Source organism: Pangasianodon hypophthalmus, chromosome 15, assembly GCF_027358585.1.
Source record: "Pangasianodon hypophthalmus isolate fPanHyp1 chromosome 15, fPanHyp1.pri, whole genome shotgun sequence".
Taxonomy (NCBI): Eukaryota; Metazoa; Chordata; class Actinopteri; order Siluriformes; family Pangasiidae; genus Pangasianodon; species Pangasianodon hypophthalmus.
Genome location: NC_069724.1, coordinates 23,615,871 through 23,632,214, shown reverse-complemented (window position 1 = coordinate 23,632,214; position 16,344 = coordinate 23,615,871). Strand labels below are relative to the sequence as shown.

At 39.9% G+C, this 16,344-nt stretch overlaps 1 protein-coding gene across 4 annotated transcripts; it reads left to right on the top strand.

Moving 5' to 3' along the window:
* Positions 1-1,379: 1,379 nt before the first annotated feature.
* Positions 1,380-14,380, top strand: klhl8 (kelch-like family member 8). 4 transcript variants are annotated; one of them, XM_026928879.3, is made up of 11 exons: positions 1,380-1,482; positions 2,789-2,977; positions 4,982-5,220; positions 6,202-6,750; positions 8,108-8,294; positions 8,392-8,535; positions 9,792-9,903; positions 10,002-10,170; positions 10,255-10,414; positions 11,574-11,775; positions 12,492-14,380. In XM_026928879.3, exons 3-11 carry the CDS (start codon positions 5,026-5,028, stop codon positions 12,613-12,615), a joined length of 1,842 nt encoding a protein of 613 aa, XP_026784680.1. In that variant the 5' UTR covers positions 1,380-1,482; positions 2,789-2,977; positions 4,982-5,025; the 3' UTR covers positions 12,616-14,380. The 4 variants fall into 4 exon arrangements, with proteins under 4 accessions (XP_026784680.1, XP_026784681.1, XP_034167352.1 ...); XM_026928880.3 differs by having other exon boundaries at positions 1,382-1,482; positions 2,822-2,977; XM_034311461.2 differs by lacking the exon at positions 1,380-1,482 and adding an exon at positions 1,538-1,643 and having other exon boundaries at positions 2,822-2,977.
* Positions 14,381-16,344: the final 1,964 nt, after the last annotated feature.

The following is a 16,344-nucleotide window of genomic DNA, read 5'->3' as shown; positions in this document are numbered from 1 at the left end:
ACGTCAGAGCATTCTGTGTATTTTTACTTACAACTGCTGGTGGAAAAGTTATGTGAGAAATGAGAGACATTCATGCACCAGAAGAATTTTCTTGTCATATAGTACACAACATTTCTTATTACTTTAATTTATTTAATGCATTTATGGTTGTTTTTTTAATGTTTTTACGTTGAGGGCTGTGATACTGGAAGAAGAAAAGTGTGAAATTGTGATAGATGTTAATGTCTCATCGACTCTTTTCCTGTTGGATATTAAAAGGAAATGTTCATGAGGTCTATAAACTGGTTTAATAAGATAAATAAAGACAGATAAAGATAAATAAAGACGGATAAAGACTATATACTGATACACTGATACATTAATAGGTCATCGAATTTCCAAATCAGATTTTCTGCTTTCAGAAAAAATATCATACACATCACATGTTTATTACTCTGAACATTATTCAGCATAATTTTTGTCAGAGTCGTTTGAGTGAGTCAGATCATTTGACTCAGCTCACCAGTGAGTCGATTCTTTCAGTTCGCAAACGATTCACTGAGTTCACTGAGGGTTTTTTTCTATAAACTTGACCTGTGATTGTTCTTCTTATGGCTAAAATTGTTTCATTAAATCTTCCTCTACCTTTTAATAAACAAAATAACATAATAACTCATTTGCAAAAGAAGAATAATGGCTCATAGAGGCTGTGCGAATTGGCCCTAAACGATTCATAATTCAGAGAATTTTTCACAGAAGAAATTACGTGTGAAAATTATCATGTGAAAATAAATGAATCATGTGTAAAAAAAAAAAATCATTTGTAAAAATGAATCATTTGTATGAAAATCACCTGAAAATAAATGAATCGTGTGTAAAAATCACAATGAGTGATGCATAAAAATCACATGTGGACAAAAGTGGATCATGTGTAAAAAGAAATCACGTGTGAAGATAAAATAAATAAATAAACAAATAAATAAATAAATAAATCATGTAAAAATGAATCATTTCGAAAAAAACGTGAAAAGAAATGACTCGAGTTCAATTCTAATGTAAAAATAAACAAATGATGTGTAAACATTACACGTGGAAATAAATTTATCATGTGTAAAAAAAAAAAATCATTTGTAAAAATGAATCATTTGTATAAAAAAATCACCTGAAAATAAATGAATCATATAAAAATGAATCAGAATTTAAGAGCACTGTGGTATAAAGTTAATTTAATCCATTTTGTTTACGTTTCTTAATATTGTTATTTTATTTAATGTATTTTTTAGTTGTTTAAAAATATTATTAAAAAAAAACAGAATTAAATGATTAATTTCATTGATCATTTATCATTAAATCAAAGCGCTTCCGTTGCTTTTTTTTTTTTTTTTTTTTTTTTTTTTAGTGTTTGAACTCCATTTCCCAGAGTCCTTTGCGGTCCAGCTTCTGACAACAAACCGCCTGGGCGTCAAATCCGAGTGCTCAGAGTGCGTTTGACTCGGGATAAAGGTAAAACAGCGAATTATACAATCTACATCTCCTTTTTAAAAATAATGTAACTACAATTACATAATTTCTATTATTCTGCTAATCTGTTAATAATCTCCGTTTTTGTTATAAACGTTTCCGTTTCCGGTTTTTGGAGGACGAACGTTAATGTCTCGTGCACAGTGAGTGCAGCTTTAGAACGTTAGAGGGCTTGAATGCTAATGCTAATGTTAATGCTAATGCTAATGCTAAGGGGATAAACTAAGGACGAAATGTTTTGAGGTATTTTAAAAGGTCGTGAGTTTTTTTTAAGGGTTTATTTTTACGAAATGTGAAGATTTTTACAATGTGTAATTTGTAGTCTGTGTGTTTGTCAGGATAAACGTTATTTATTTTATATTATATGTTTAGATTTTTAGCTAAACATATCTGGGTAATAAAATAAACACCAGATAATAAATAATGATAATTTATTTATTTAACCTGGTTGTTAATATTATCATAAATTTCAATATTCAACCATTTCTGAGCTGTAAACTGATCCATAACACTGAAACAACCTGATACTAATGTTTAAGTCAACTAAAATATCAAATAAACAAATTTTATTAAGTCATGTTAAACAAAATACAGCTTTCTTTTCTGTCTTTACATTAATAACACACTTCCTGCGACGCTCTTTACTCTTCTGTACACATCTGTGGAGTTCTCGATTCTGATTGGTCAGAAGATCTTGATTGATTGATTGATTAATGCATTTCTTCTGATAAGTGATCGTTTCTATAGCAACGACTAATTCAGAGGGACTCGACGTAAGCGTGTGTCGTCGCTGATACGGTTGAGAAGTTTTCTGTAAAGAGGAATGTGTTTAACGTTTATGGAAGGAGTCTCCAGTGTCAGAGGAAAAGCTGTAGCTTGTATTTTTCCTTCGTTTTCAGGAGAGAGGAGTTTACTAGCTTTGTGGTTTCTCGGTAACGTGAAGATAGCTGCTGTAACGTAAGTGAGAACAGGATGTACTAACGGCGACATCAAATGTAGCTATAAATGGACAAAAAGTATATCGTTGTTTAGCTAGTGGAAGTGGAAGTGGAACGAAACTCTTCGCGATGTGATGTTATGAGAGAATAATCAACCCGTAGAGTGGTAACAGTGACTCCGCCTCTTCGTACCGCCCCGTTGTTGATTATTTTCCTGTAACAGCACGACACGGGGGGTGTTTTATTTCCTAATTATGATACAGTCGTTGTCAAAGGTGGGTCCGTGACTTAATCGTAATCCGTCGGTTTGCCGAAGGAGGATAAAGTAACGCGAGTCGTGTTTATTTCAGGAAGTTGTGACTCTGTTCTCCTGTTATCGGCAGCGTGATGATGGAAAGCGAGGGATGAGGACGAGTGCAGCGGCGAGCGAGAGCGCTCTGTGACCGAGGCTTGGCGAGAGAAACAAAAGGCCTTTGATGGGTCTCGCTGTGGAGCTCGGCGCCGGCTCTCGCACACGCCGCTGAGTGAATGTTGATGAGGTGAGTGCGCTACAGAGAGTCCATTCAGACGGCGCCGGAGTTAAAGCTCGCTCGGGTCTGCGTGGGCTTCGGGAGAACTTCCCGTCACCGATGTGTGCCAGCTCGGGGAATCTCTCTCGATTCAAAGACGATACGAGAGAACACAGGCTTTATTGTCCAGATTAATCTGGAATGTATCACACACACACACACACGCACACACACACAGAGAGAGAGAGAGAGAGAAAAGAGAGGAGGGAAATGGTTGCTCTGTTGGTTAAGAAGCAAAGCCGATTGAAGAATTACAGATTTCTGAGGCATATTTATGAAGTCTGGACCTCAGACACCAGACCAGTTGTTTGAAGGAAAAATAAAAATAATAATAATAATGATAATAATCATAATGACATAAGATCAATTTTGATTGATCCGGAAGGAAGATCTTGTGCCAGCTTGCTCAAGACATTACAAAACCAATGAAAAATATTAATAATGAATATATTCAGTAACAAAAAATATAGATACAGTACTGTGCAAAAGTCTTAGGCACATGCAAAGAAATGCTGTAGAGCAAAGATGCCGTCAAAAATAGTGAAATTAAATGTTTCTACATTTAAAAAAATACTATAAAGAGCAGTAAACAGTAATAAATGAAATAAAGTCAATATTTGTTGTGACGATCCTTCGCTTTTAAAAAAAATAAAGCAGTATCTGAGGTGCAGTGTGTGCAGCTTTATAAGGAAATGAGCTGGAAGTGTTACTGAGCATCTTGCAGAAGCAGCCACAGTTCTTCTGGAGACTTTGACTGTCGACTCGCTTCTTATTTCTGCAGCGAAACCCAGCAGCCTTCATTATGTTTTTATCTGAAAAGTGTCTCTTATGGAATCTGCTGCTTTCTTTACTGACATACAAACATTTTTCTGTAACATTTCATTTTGTGCTGGAAAACTAATGTTTGGAATCTAAAATGTTTTTGTACTGAATCAATAATGTAGAAGTCAGAAAATAAACATCTATAACAAAGTTTGTACTTAAAAAAAAAAAAAAAAAAAAAAAGAGGGTGCCAAGACTTTTGCACAGTACTGTAGATATAGAAACGTATACTAGTAACGAGATAAACATAGAAATATTCTTTAAAACTTTAAATGTGCAAAAGTACATGACCAAGTTGACAGATAAATACAGTGTAAATAAAAGAAAATAGAGATGCAAGAGTAGAAATATAAATGTAAATATAAATAATAACATCTATCTTGTATCTTTTTTATTATTATAAATTAACATTATGTGTATAGCAACATTCTTATTAAAATGCAGCTCAAAAAGTGAAATAATAATAATAAACAAACTGAATTAAAATCTAAAAATTAAATAGTTATTAAAATAATAATAAAGCCATCAAATAAATAAGTAATTAAAATAAAATAGTAATAATGAACTGGGAAATTTTATTAAAAGCATTTAGTTGTGTCCTGTTGGTGATAACTGTGACTTGATTGCTAGTTTTAATATTAATTATTTTATTTGAGCACTGAAAATAAAGAAAATATTCTGTAAAAATGTTAACATTTTACAGTTTTAGTTCAAAAAAATTTTAACCTCAAATCGGCTGCTTCCATTTAGAGGTTTTAGTTGTTATTTAAAAAAAAAATTTGGTTACTAAGAAAACAGAAGTAAATCCTCCTGTATTTGCTTCAGACAACATGCTTTGGATGCGATCTCAATTTTAAATAAATTTTAAAAAAATGGTAAAATAGGTTAAGTTAAAAGTGGAACTATCTAATCATCTGCGTAGTTTCAGGCTTTGGGAGGCGGGGCTTAGGTGGGTTGTATGATAAATCATTGCATTAAAAGATTGCGAACGTCCAAGATGGCCGCCTCAGCATGGTTCTGTTCATTAAGTGACTGGGGTGCCATTACTTTTGCCGCTGGAGAGCAGGTCCTCGAGTGTGTATCTGAGTGATCCTGTTGCGTCTCTTGCATGATTTGCATATTACCTCAGAATTTCCCTCTGTCACTCTGCAGGCGTGTGTGTGAGTGTGTGTGTGAGTGTGTGTGAGTGTGTTACGATGGCACCGGGTGACACGGCGGCGGAGAACGGAAAGCAGCACAAGCTCAGGACGAAGTGCGCGTCCCGGTCGCCCGAGGCAGAGTGCGCGGCTGACGGCTCGTTCGTTTTCGAGGCTCACGAAGCCTGGAAGGACTTTCACAACTCGCTGCGACAGTTCTACGAGAACGGAGAACTCTGCGACGTCACGCTAAAGGTACCGGCTGCATCCCACTACTCCGTCGCTGATTATTTTCCCAAAACTACACACCACCAAGTGGTTTCTTCCTTGCAATGTGAACTAAAGAAGCAAATTCATCAACCTTTTAGTGAAGTTGTGTGTAAATGTATGCGTGACTAAAATTTACGAATGTTTCAGAAAGCCTGATTTTGTTCGTACTCGCCTGCGTATGCTGATCCCCCGTAAAGTGCGACGCGCGTTCCCGACCAACCTCATTTGCATATAGTGACGCCCACAAAACTCCATATAAGGTCAAGTGCACAGACTGCTGTGAGCACAAAATGAGCGATCGGGGTAAAGGCTGAAAAGCAGCAGTGGAAGTTATTTTGGCTCACTTCTATGCCACTAACAATATTTAATAGTATTAATATTAATAATAATAAGCCTGCGCTGAATTTCCTATCAGCTGAGGCGTTTGTTTACGGCTCTGCGCAGACAGAACCGGGCCGCCCTCTGGTTATGGTTATACACCGCCATTTCTTTTGCCATAATTGAATGATTAGTATTATTTTTCTTAATTTATGGCTTTGTGTTGGCTCGCTTTCATCTTTATTTAAATATTCTGAATTTAATGCCAGTAATATAAAACAACCGGTTTTTACAAAATGTTCTTCATGGTGCAGTTAGTGCCTGACCCAGTGAACTAGCATGAGGGTGTGTTTTTGATAGAGACTCCACAGCTCTTCTGTAATTCGCTCTGGATTAGGGCTTTAGCTTAAGCAGACCTAAAGCTCATACAGATGATACACAGATATAACGGATTTATATTTACGAATAAATCTGTTCTGATAAATGAGGTCTCTTGCATACGGTTGATTTTTGTTGTTGTTGTTGTTGTACTGTTTTCTTTATTAATGAATATTATTATATTATTATCAGAACAGTGTTATTAGAGTATTCTGTTATTCCTTGCTTCACATTTCCTGTTGTCTACTTCCTGTATCTCTGTCACTGCAGGTGGGCACCAAGCTGATCCCTTGCCACAAGCTGGTGCTGGCCTGCGTGGTGCCGTACTTCCGCGCCATGTTCCTCTCGGACATGGCTGAGGCCAAGCAGGAGCTGATCGAGATCCGCGACTTCGACGGCGACGCCATTCAGGACCTGGTGCGCTTCGCCTACTCGTCACGTCTGACGCTGACGGTGGAGAACGTCCAGCCGCTGCTCTACGCCGCCTGCATCCTGCAGGTGGAGCTGGTGGCGCGAGCCTGCTGCGAATACATGAAGGCCCACTTCCACCCGTCCAACTGCCTCGCCGTGCGCACCTTCGCCGAGAGCCACCATCGCGTGGACCTGATGGACATGGCCGACCGTTACGCCTGCGAGCACTTCGGCCAGGTGCTGGAGAGCGACGACTTCACGCGCGTCTCACCGCAGCACCTCAAGACGCTGCTCAGTTCCAGCGACCTCAACATCCACTCCGAGACGCAAGTGTACGAAGCCGCTGTCAAGTGGCTCAAAGCCAATCCACAGCACCACGAGCTCTGGCTCCACCAGATCATGTCTCAGGTACGATATTTACTAATACAGCCAGCGTTGAGTAAAATGAGTAAAAAAAAAAATTGATCTCTCTATTCTGATTGGTCAGAAGGTGTTGATTAATTCTCTATAACAGCAGCTCTGACAGTAGTGCAGCTGCAGATCATGGGTTTATATTAATGCGCTCATTTTAAAAGGTTAGCGTTTCTATAGGAACAGCTCATTCACAGAGACTTCACATAAACACATTAAAAACTGTGTAATCGTTGGTATGGTGAAGTTTTCTGAATGGAGATGTTTAATGTTTATGGAAGGAGTCTCCAGTGTCAGTGCTTCGTAACTGTCAGAGGTAAAGCTGTAAGTTTTCTGACATCTTCATAACAGGACAAACTGCGTTTTTTTTTTTGTTTGTTTGTCTTATTAACTTCAAGAGAAGAGAGACAGTGAGGGAACGACTGTGTATAGCTGCTGTAACGTAAGTGAGAACAGGAACTAACTTGACTTAACTTGAAATATGAAAGATTGTGTGAGAGAGCGAGAGAGACAGTGACAAAGAGAAGGAAAGAGAGCGGGAAGGGAGAGATGAGAGAGAGACAGAGAGCAAGACAGGCAGACAAATAGACAGACAGAGATTAAAAATAGGAAGACAATGAGAGACAGACAGGGAGATACTTGGAGAGACAGGGACAGAGATAGAAAGAGGTAGACCTAAATATAGAAAGAGGGAGAGAGACAGTGCGGTACCGACTGTTTATAGCTGCTGTAACATAAGTGAGAACAGAAACTAACTTGACTCCATCATTGAATATTTTCTTATAAGGTAAAAGAAATATAAAAAGATTGTGAGAGAGAGACAGTGACAAAGAGAGGGAAAGAAAGGGGGGAGAGGCAGAGAGCGTGACAGGCTGGCAGATAGACAGACAGAGAGAGAGAGAGAGAAAGAGAGAGAGAGCAAAACAGGGAGAGCGAGACAGGTTGACAGATAGACCAACAGAGAGAGACAGAGATTAAAAATAGGAAGACAAAGAGATACTTGGAGAGACAGGTAGACAGATAGAAAGAGGTAGACTGAGAGTGAGAGAGAGAGAGACAGAGAGAGGACTGTTTATAGCTGCTGTAATGTAAATGAGAACAGGAACTAACTTGACCCTGTCGATGATTATTTTCCTATAACAGCATGCCGTGGAGTGGGTTATTCCTAACTGAACAAGCAAGCAATCTTCAAGTGTTTTATATAATTTCAGAAAACTGGATCCAGTCCTGACTATCAGTAATTAAAGACTGTTAAATGTATAACTTTCAGTGAGTTATATGGTTTTATTCAGCGCTGCTGGGAATGACGTATGAAAGAAAAGGAAATCTGTAAGACTGTGTTTCCGTATTGCAGGTGCGTCTTCCTCTGCTCCCCGTGGGCTTCCTCACAGGCACCGTGGCGAAAGAGGAGATGATCAAGGCTGACCTGAGCTGCCGAGACCTGCTGGACGAGGCCAGGAACTACCACCTGCACCTCAGCAACAAGAGCGTGCCGGACTTCGAGTACTCGATCCGCACCACGCCACGCAAACACACAGCGGGTCAGAACAAGCACGCATGCTGGGGAAAAAACTGTAGACTTCTGCAGCATTTGAGCTTGCAGGCTAATGATTGCTGTTGACCTCTGACCTCGTGCAGGTGTGCTGTTCTGCGTGGGGGGACGTGGCGGTTCTGGAGATCCGTTCCGCAGCATCGAGTGCTACTCCATCAGCAAGAACAGCTGGTTCTTCGGCCCTGAGATGAACAGCAGGCGCAGACACGTGGGAGTCATCTCTGTAGAAGGTGAGAAAGGGAGAAAGGGAGAAAGGGGGAGAGGTACAGTGAGGGAGAGAGAACGAGAGACATGTGGAGAAAGAAAGAGAGACAAGGGAACAGTCAGAGAGAAAGAGAGAGGCAGTGAACCAGGTCGACGCAGGGAGAAAGAACGAGAGACAGAGTGAGAGACAAGGGGACAGTCAGAGAGAGACAGTGAGAGACAGGGAGAAAGAGAGAGAGAGACAGAGAGAGACAAGGGGACAGTCAGAGAGAGACAGTGAGACACAGGGAGAAAGAGAGAGAGACAGAGAGAGACGGGGGACAGTCAGAGAGAGACAGTGAGACACAGGGAGAAAGAGAGACAGAGAGAGACAAGGGGACAGTCAGAGAGAGACAGTGAGACACGGAGAAAGAGAGAGAGACAGAGAGAGACAAGGGGACAGTCAGAGAGAGACAGTGAGACACAGGGAGAAAGAGAGAGAGAGACAGAGAGAGACAAGGGGACAGTCAGAGAGAGACAGTGAGACACAGGGAGAAAGAGAGAGAGACAGAGAGACAAGGGGACAGTCAGAGAGAGAGAGAGACAGTGAGAGACAGTGAGAGACAAGGGGACAGTCAGAGAGAGAGAGACATGTAGACACAGGGAGAAAGAGAGCAAGACAGTTAAACACAGAGAAAAACAGAGAGAGACAGTGAGACAGAAAAAGAGAGAGAGACTGAGCAAGAGACAAGGGGACAGTCTGAGAGACAGAGAGAGAGGGAGACAGAGAGAGAGTGGAAAAGAGCAATAGAGTGACGGACAGGAAGATGGAGAAAGTGAGACATGGAGGCAGACACAAAGGGAGATGGAGAGAGAGAGTCAGAGAGAGAGAGAGAGAGCAAAACAGGGAGACAGAGAGAGATTGAGACAGGTACAGAGCAGGACATGTAGACCAACAGACAGAGGTAAACTGAGAGAGAGACAAGGAGGGAAAGAGGGTCAGAGAGTCAGAGAGAGACAGGGACAGAGAGAGATTGAGACAGGTACAGATAGAAACAGAGAGCAAGACATGTAGACTGACTGAGAGAGAGACAAGGAGGGAGAGAGAGAGACAGAAGGTGAGACATGTAGACCGACAGAGGTAGACTGAGAGAGAGAGTCAGAGAGAGAGTGACAGGGGACACAGAGCAGGAGGGAGAAAGGCAGAGAGAGAGAGAGAGAGAGAGAGAGAGAGATGAATAATTAGTACTGAAGAAGAGGAGTAAATGAAGGCTGATGACTGAAAAAGGGGATGTGTGTGTAGGAAAGGTGTACGCAGTGGGAGGCCATGATGGCAGCGAGCACCTGGGCAACATGGAGATGTTCGATCCCTTCACCAGCAAGTGGATGATGAAGGCCTCCATGAACACAAAAAGGTGTGAGACGCTGTTCAAGATGTCTCTCTCCTCTCTGAGGCTTTATCTTGTGTTTTGGTTGTACTAGTCAGAGTGTGTGTGTGTGTGTGTGTGTGTAGGAGGGGCATTGCGCTGGCCACACTCGGAGGTCCGATCTACGCTATAGGAGGCCTGGATGATAACTCGTGCTTTAGCGATGTGGAGCGATACGATATTGAGGCGGACCGCTGGAGCGCCGTCTCCCCCATGAACACCCCTAGAGGAGGAGTGGGCTCTGTCGCTTTAGGGGTGAGCGCAAAGCATCATGGGTATCCTTTCTACAGGGTTTTGAATCTGTAAGCGTTTTTAATATATGTTTGTCTTCGCTATCAGAGCTACGTGTACGCTGTAGGAGGGAACGACGGCGTAGCCTCCCTGTCGAGCGTCGAGCGTTTCGACCCGCACCTCAACAAATGGAGCGACGTGCGAGAGATGGGACAGAGGCGCGCAGGAAACGGAGTGAGCGAACTCAACGGCTGCCTCTACGTTGTAGGTACGGAGTTAGTTTAAGACTATCACCTGCTGGTGAAGGAGGAAGTAATCCAGCCTGACACGAATTTTACCCTCTTTACTGTCTGTCGTATTATGACCGCTATATAAAGCGAACCGGTTTTAAAACAGCTGACCTTTGATAAGCAAGTTACACGAGAAAACACAGAGACAGAGAGCGAGAGAGTGAGAGAGAGAGAGAAGGAAAAAGGGGAGAAGTGCAAGTTTGTGAATAAGTGACTGAGCCGTAGGATTAACACATGACTCGCTGATGTTTATAGACTTGATTTGAATGTTGAACTTTAGCTCAGATGGGTAATATAATTGATTACTTTGACACCGACAGAATCGCATTAGTAGACTTGTTTGTGAAGGGATCTCCATCCTTCCACTACACTGAAACTCTGAAACAGAAGCACACACACCTCAGTACTGATAGACTTTGTGAATTCTTTAAATATTATGGGCATTATTTAAATTAAATACGTGCAATAATAATATACAGGCAAATAATATATAGTGTTATATATTTATGATCTGTGTATTTTAAAAAGAAATGGTTGGAAATCTATTGTTTTTTTCTTTCTACTGACACTAATGCAGTAGGTCATGATTAGTTTTATAATAATGAATAATTTTATTAAATGCATAAATAAATAAATGTGCTAACCACAGGCTCATATTATGAAGTGATAGTGTGTGAGGTGCTGGTACGAGTGTATCAGGTTTGGGCACACACCTCAGTGTGGAGAAACAGTCCACCAATCAGAAATATCTAGCTAACATTAGCGCTGTGGTCAGAACCTGACACTGATGAAAGCAGAAGAATAACACACGCCGTTCATGGGGGGAAAAAAAGATGAGCCGTTGTCTGTAACTGTACACCTAACAAGATACGAGTGTGTGTGTGTGATAAAGCCCAGTAAATGAATGCAGTGTTTAAAATTTCAGCAGTACTGCTGTACCTGATACACTCATACTAGCACACACACTCACACACTCTCTTACGCTCTCTGCCATGGATGGGGTGGAAGGGGGCCAATACTTTGTTCAGCACAACTGATGGGCTACAGTCAGTAATTGTACTACGTGGTATTTGGACCTGAGAGCTTTTCATATAAATGTGGCTCCACTCAGAAATCTCTTGGCGTCTGTGTGTTCAGGTGGGTTTGACGATAACTCTCCGCTGAGTTCAGTGGAGCGCTTCGATCCCAGGATGAACCGCTGGGAGTACGTCGCTGAGCTCACCACGCCGAGGGGCGGAGTCGGTGTTGCTACGGTGATGGGGCGGGTCTTTGCTGTGGGCGGGCACAACGGAAACATCTACCTGAACACGGTGGAGGCGTTTGAGCCGCGCGTGAACAGGTGAGAAGTCCGAGGGCTGCATAGAGATTTAAAACGTTAAGGCAGCGTTTAGACCTTCTGCAACTGCTCTTGATTGTCTGCTGTAACAGTGACCATCCCTCCACCCGTCCCTCCATCCGTCCCTCCATCCATCCCTCCACCCTATCCATATCCTGTCTGTTCAAACATTCATCTGTATTAGACATCTGTAGTCATCCATCCATCCATCCATCCATCCATATGTCTGTATGCCTGCCTTCCCGTCTGTCTGTCTGTCTGTCTGTCTGCTTTTTTCTGTCTGTTCACCTGCTTGTCCCGTCTGCTTGTCTGTCTTCCTGTCTGTCTTTCGGTCTTCCTATTTGTCTTTTTCCCTGTTTGCTTGTCTGTTTACCTGCCTGTCTGACTATCTGATTGTCTGTTTGTCTGTCTGTCTGTATGTCTGCTTGTCTCTCTGCCTTCCTATGTGCCTCTTGGTCTTCCTGACTGTCTGTCATCATACCTTCCTGACCCCGTCTGTCCGTCTGTCTGTCTGTCTGTTTAACTTCTTGTATATCGGCTTGTTTGCCTTCCTGTCTGTTGCTCTGTCTTTCTCTCTGTCTGTTTGCCAGTTTTCCTGTCTGTCTGTCTGTCAGCCTTCCTGTCTGCCTAACTGCCTGTGTTTTTGTAAACTATTGTATATGTAGTTTGCTCACACGTTTGCCGTGTGTGTGTGTGTGTGTGTGTGTGTGTGTGTGCAGGTGGGAGTTGGTTGGCTCAGTGTCTCACTGCAGGGCCGGAGCGGGCGTGGCCGTCTGCGCCACACATATCAGTCAGATTCGAGACGTGGGTCAGGGTTCGAGCAACGTGGTGGACTGCATGTAGTGACATGCTTAGAGAACGGATACAACACGGTGTCCACACACACACACACACACACACACACACACACACACACACACACACAGAGCACCACATCTCTCCTAAACACCACACACACTCCACATACAGCTCCGCAATGTTCTCAACATCTATACACACATATTACACGCTCCAAATACTACACCCGCTACACAGTTAAAATACCGCAACACTACACTCCGCTGCAGCAGTATCAGTTCCTCTGAATTCTCATCGTGTCAGTGTGTGAAATCTTCCTCATATCAGAGTTCTCATGTTGCTTTAAAGACTATGAAGTTTCAGTAATACTTTGATGTATAAAAAACAGGAAGCATGTGCTACACAATCTCTATTTACCGTTTAGTTCATAGTTCAAGATAATCAGATTTGTGAAGAACAGTTATAATGACAAATAGCTTCGTTCTTTTTGGCTCAAAGTTAACTAACAGGCATAACTCAGATAGTAGTTCTCATCTTTAGCAACTCATGCTAACCAGTGGTTATCATCATGGAACTCGCTGCTTCATCATAACTACCCGTTAAACAAAGCAAAGCCAAGTAAACACGAACGATCTAGCTAGCTGACGACGCTGACAGCCGAGCAGCCATCTTGCTCACGTCTTGAGAAGGACCTACACCGAGCCATTTTAATACACTGCTTTTTGTACGAGGATTTTATTGTGCACTATCTTTCCTAGACTAGAAACCAGGCTTGAGTATATTTTTTGTCTGAAAGATGAACTGACACTAAGACGTTAGTGCTTTTTCAGAATGTTCAAAAAGGGTTCATAGTGCCGATTCTGCTTTTTCTCTGCAGATCGTGTGAAAAAGGAATTTCTGTGGTTTCACATATCTTAGCTGTATCGTAGTTTGATTTTTTTTTTTTTTTTTTTTTTTTTTAAGTTTTTAATCTCGATAAAGTTTTAAGCCTGTGCTTTTTGGAATGAATTTATATGTATTTATATGTGTGCTAATAATTATATCTTTCTTTTCAGTTTATATATTGAAACATGTCATTACTTTGAACACATCATCTTGTGTTTGACAATGTTTTTTTTTTTGGTGTACTTTTTTAATTCCATAGTATATTTATCCTTTTTGTCATCAGGCATCACATCTGCAATCATTTGTGACCTACGTATTTATATTTATTTTCACGTATTTAAAGCACAGAGAATCATAACCGTATGAGGTTGTTTACAAACTGCCATGAAGCGTGACGAGCGCTTGACTTGTGCAATTCTGGGTTTCAGTATCAGAGCCTTTTGTATCTGATTTGAAGAAAACGTGACTGATACATGACACATATAAAATGGGTCTGAACTTCCCAAACCAGTTCCTGAGAGTCCCTCTGCCTTTTTCTGTCCTGATCCAATTTGGTAAAAGGAGTAGTTTGATGAATTTATGCAGTTTTTACACTCAAATCTAGGATTATTTTTATTTTTATTTTATTTTATTGCATTTAATCACACGAATATCATTTCAGGATTTAGGATAGAAAACACTGGTACTGGGATGGGAACCATGACTGAATTGTTCAATGTGTGAAAGTTTCTCTATCAGACATGCACCTATTTTAGGATGAGAGCTACTGTAGTGAATCGACACTTCCTGTACAGTGGTACTTCCTGTTTCCAATAAGGTACTGTACTTGTTCAACTGAACTTCATGCTCTCATCTGTTAGTTTGTATTATTCAAATAAAGTTATAAGGAATATTGTAATGAAATAAAATGCTTGTGCATCCAGTGTGTCATGTCCTGTTTAATGTATAGGCGGTTGAAGTGGTGTGAAACAAAGATTAATATTATTATTGTTATTATTATTATTATTATTGTTATTTATGTGATAACCTTTAAAATATTAAGCTAAGCTATATGTATATTTATGTTCTGGCTAATTTCAGGACTCCTTTAAATACTTCAAAAAAGGCAAATAATTCGATCCTCTAACTTTCAAAACTTTGTACGTTATGGATGAATTGTTCATCATATCAAAATTCTGAGAAACAAGTTTTGTTGGAGTTCACCTCCCAGTGCTCTCTTCCAAATTTTGTGGTTATTGGACAAAATTTGTAGGAGAAGAAGCGAAGAAGAAAAACAGTTTTCGATCAGATTCAAAATGCTCGATTTCCTGTTCGAGAAATCACAAACTTGTTACATCATTCAACTTTGATGAATGTGTGACAAGCAGGAAGTCACACATTTTGCTTCTTCTACAAATTTTGTTCAATCATCACAAAGTTTGGATCACAACATTGTGATATATATCACATATGAAACCTGCATTTGCAACGTGGGAGGGCTACTGAAAACAGGATGCGAGGCAATATCTCGGCAATGACTTGAGAGTGCCTGGCCCCCTTAATTGCTGCTTGCAGCTATATTCTTTCTTTAAATAGATTAACACTACGCTGTTATTGAATTACACCTATAGAAGCACGCTAAGCTAACATTGTAAAAACTATTCAGCAAAAGTGCCAGTGCCTTTTTTTAATGTAGCCTACGTTTAAATTAACTTATTACCACACTTTTGACACATAGACTTAGATCTGTGTCAGATTTGTGTAACAATAACAGGCCAAAGGTTAGTGAGCTGTAATTACAACAGTGTAATTAACCTCATATTCTCGCTTACATTTCTAAACCTTAACGCTGTAGTTATCTAGTAACTACATACAAAACAATGCTAGCTGATGAACATAAATATTTCATTATATGAGTGAGGAAGTGTAACCTTGTTTAAATACACAAATTTCAAATATATTATGAACCCTAACAGGTTTCATAACGGGTTTATTAACAGTATTTCGCAGTAACTGTATAATCTAGACTTTCAGGTTACATTTAATATAAAATAACATTTTTGCAAAATCCATAACATTTATTTGACAAAATATGATGCAATTGTATAAACTTGACATAAATACTGTGACTGGATGTTGTGCAGTTCTGCATTGTTCTGTAACTGAATCACAGAAATATAATAATTATATTTTTTAATGTTTATTTAAACATCATTTTTCTTTGTTGTTCTAAACAAATTTCTATGTTCTACAACAAGCTAATTTGTACTAATTACAGAAGAGCCAGTAAAAGGCTTTATTTTTTTATAGTTTCAAACAGTTTACAAAACATGATTGCATGATTTTTTTTTAAATAATATTTTATCTTTTTTTATGGCTGAATTAGTAGATGAAAGTTGCGTATTAAATCATTTTTTGTAGGTAACTAACCTTTATTATCGACCTTTTATTGGTTTGTCAGCAATTTTGCAGCATAAATTCGCTATAAAACAGTTGAAACATTGAAAGCTGGCTTGTTATTATATAACATTTACTGTCTGAAAGTATGCAGCGTTATAAAGTTTATTAAATCTGCGCTTTTGGACTTTGATATTTTAACATTTTCACCATGACATTTCAGATCACTAATGCTGACTGTGCTGAGTCGTACAAAAGATAAAAGTGGGCTTTAACTTAGGAAATGTGACGAAGCAGAATCAGAAAAAAAAAACAAACAAAAAAAGTGAGTTGTTTTTAACAGAATTTTCTTAAAGAAACACCAATAGCAGGATTCTACACTTGTTCAACAGTATAATCGTAGAATGAAGCAGTTTACAATTACTAATAATAATTATTATTTTATTAACTTTTGATTTCATTCTACATAGGATTGTGCTTCACCAATAGTAGTTTCTTTCTAGTAAAAGGGGA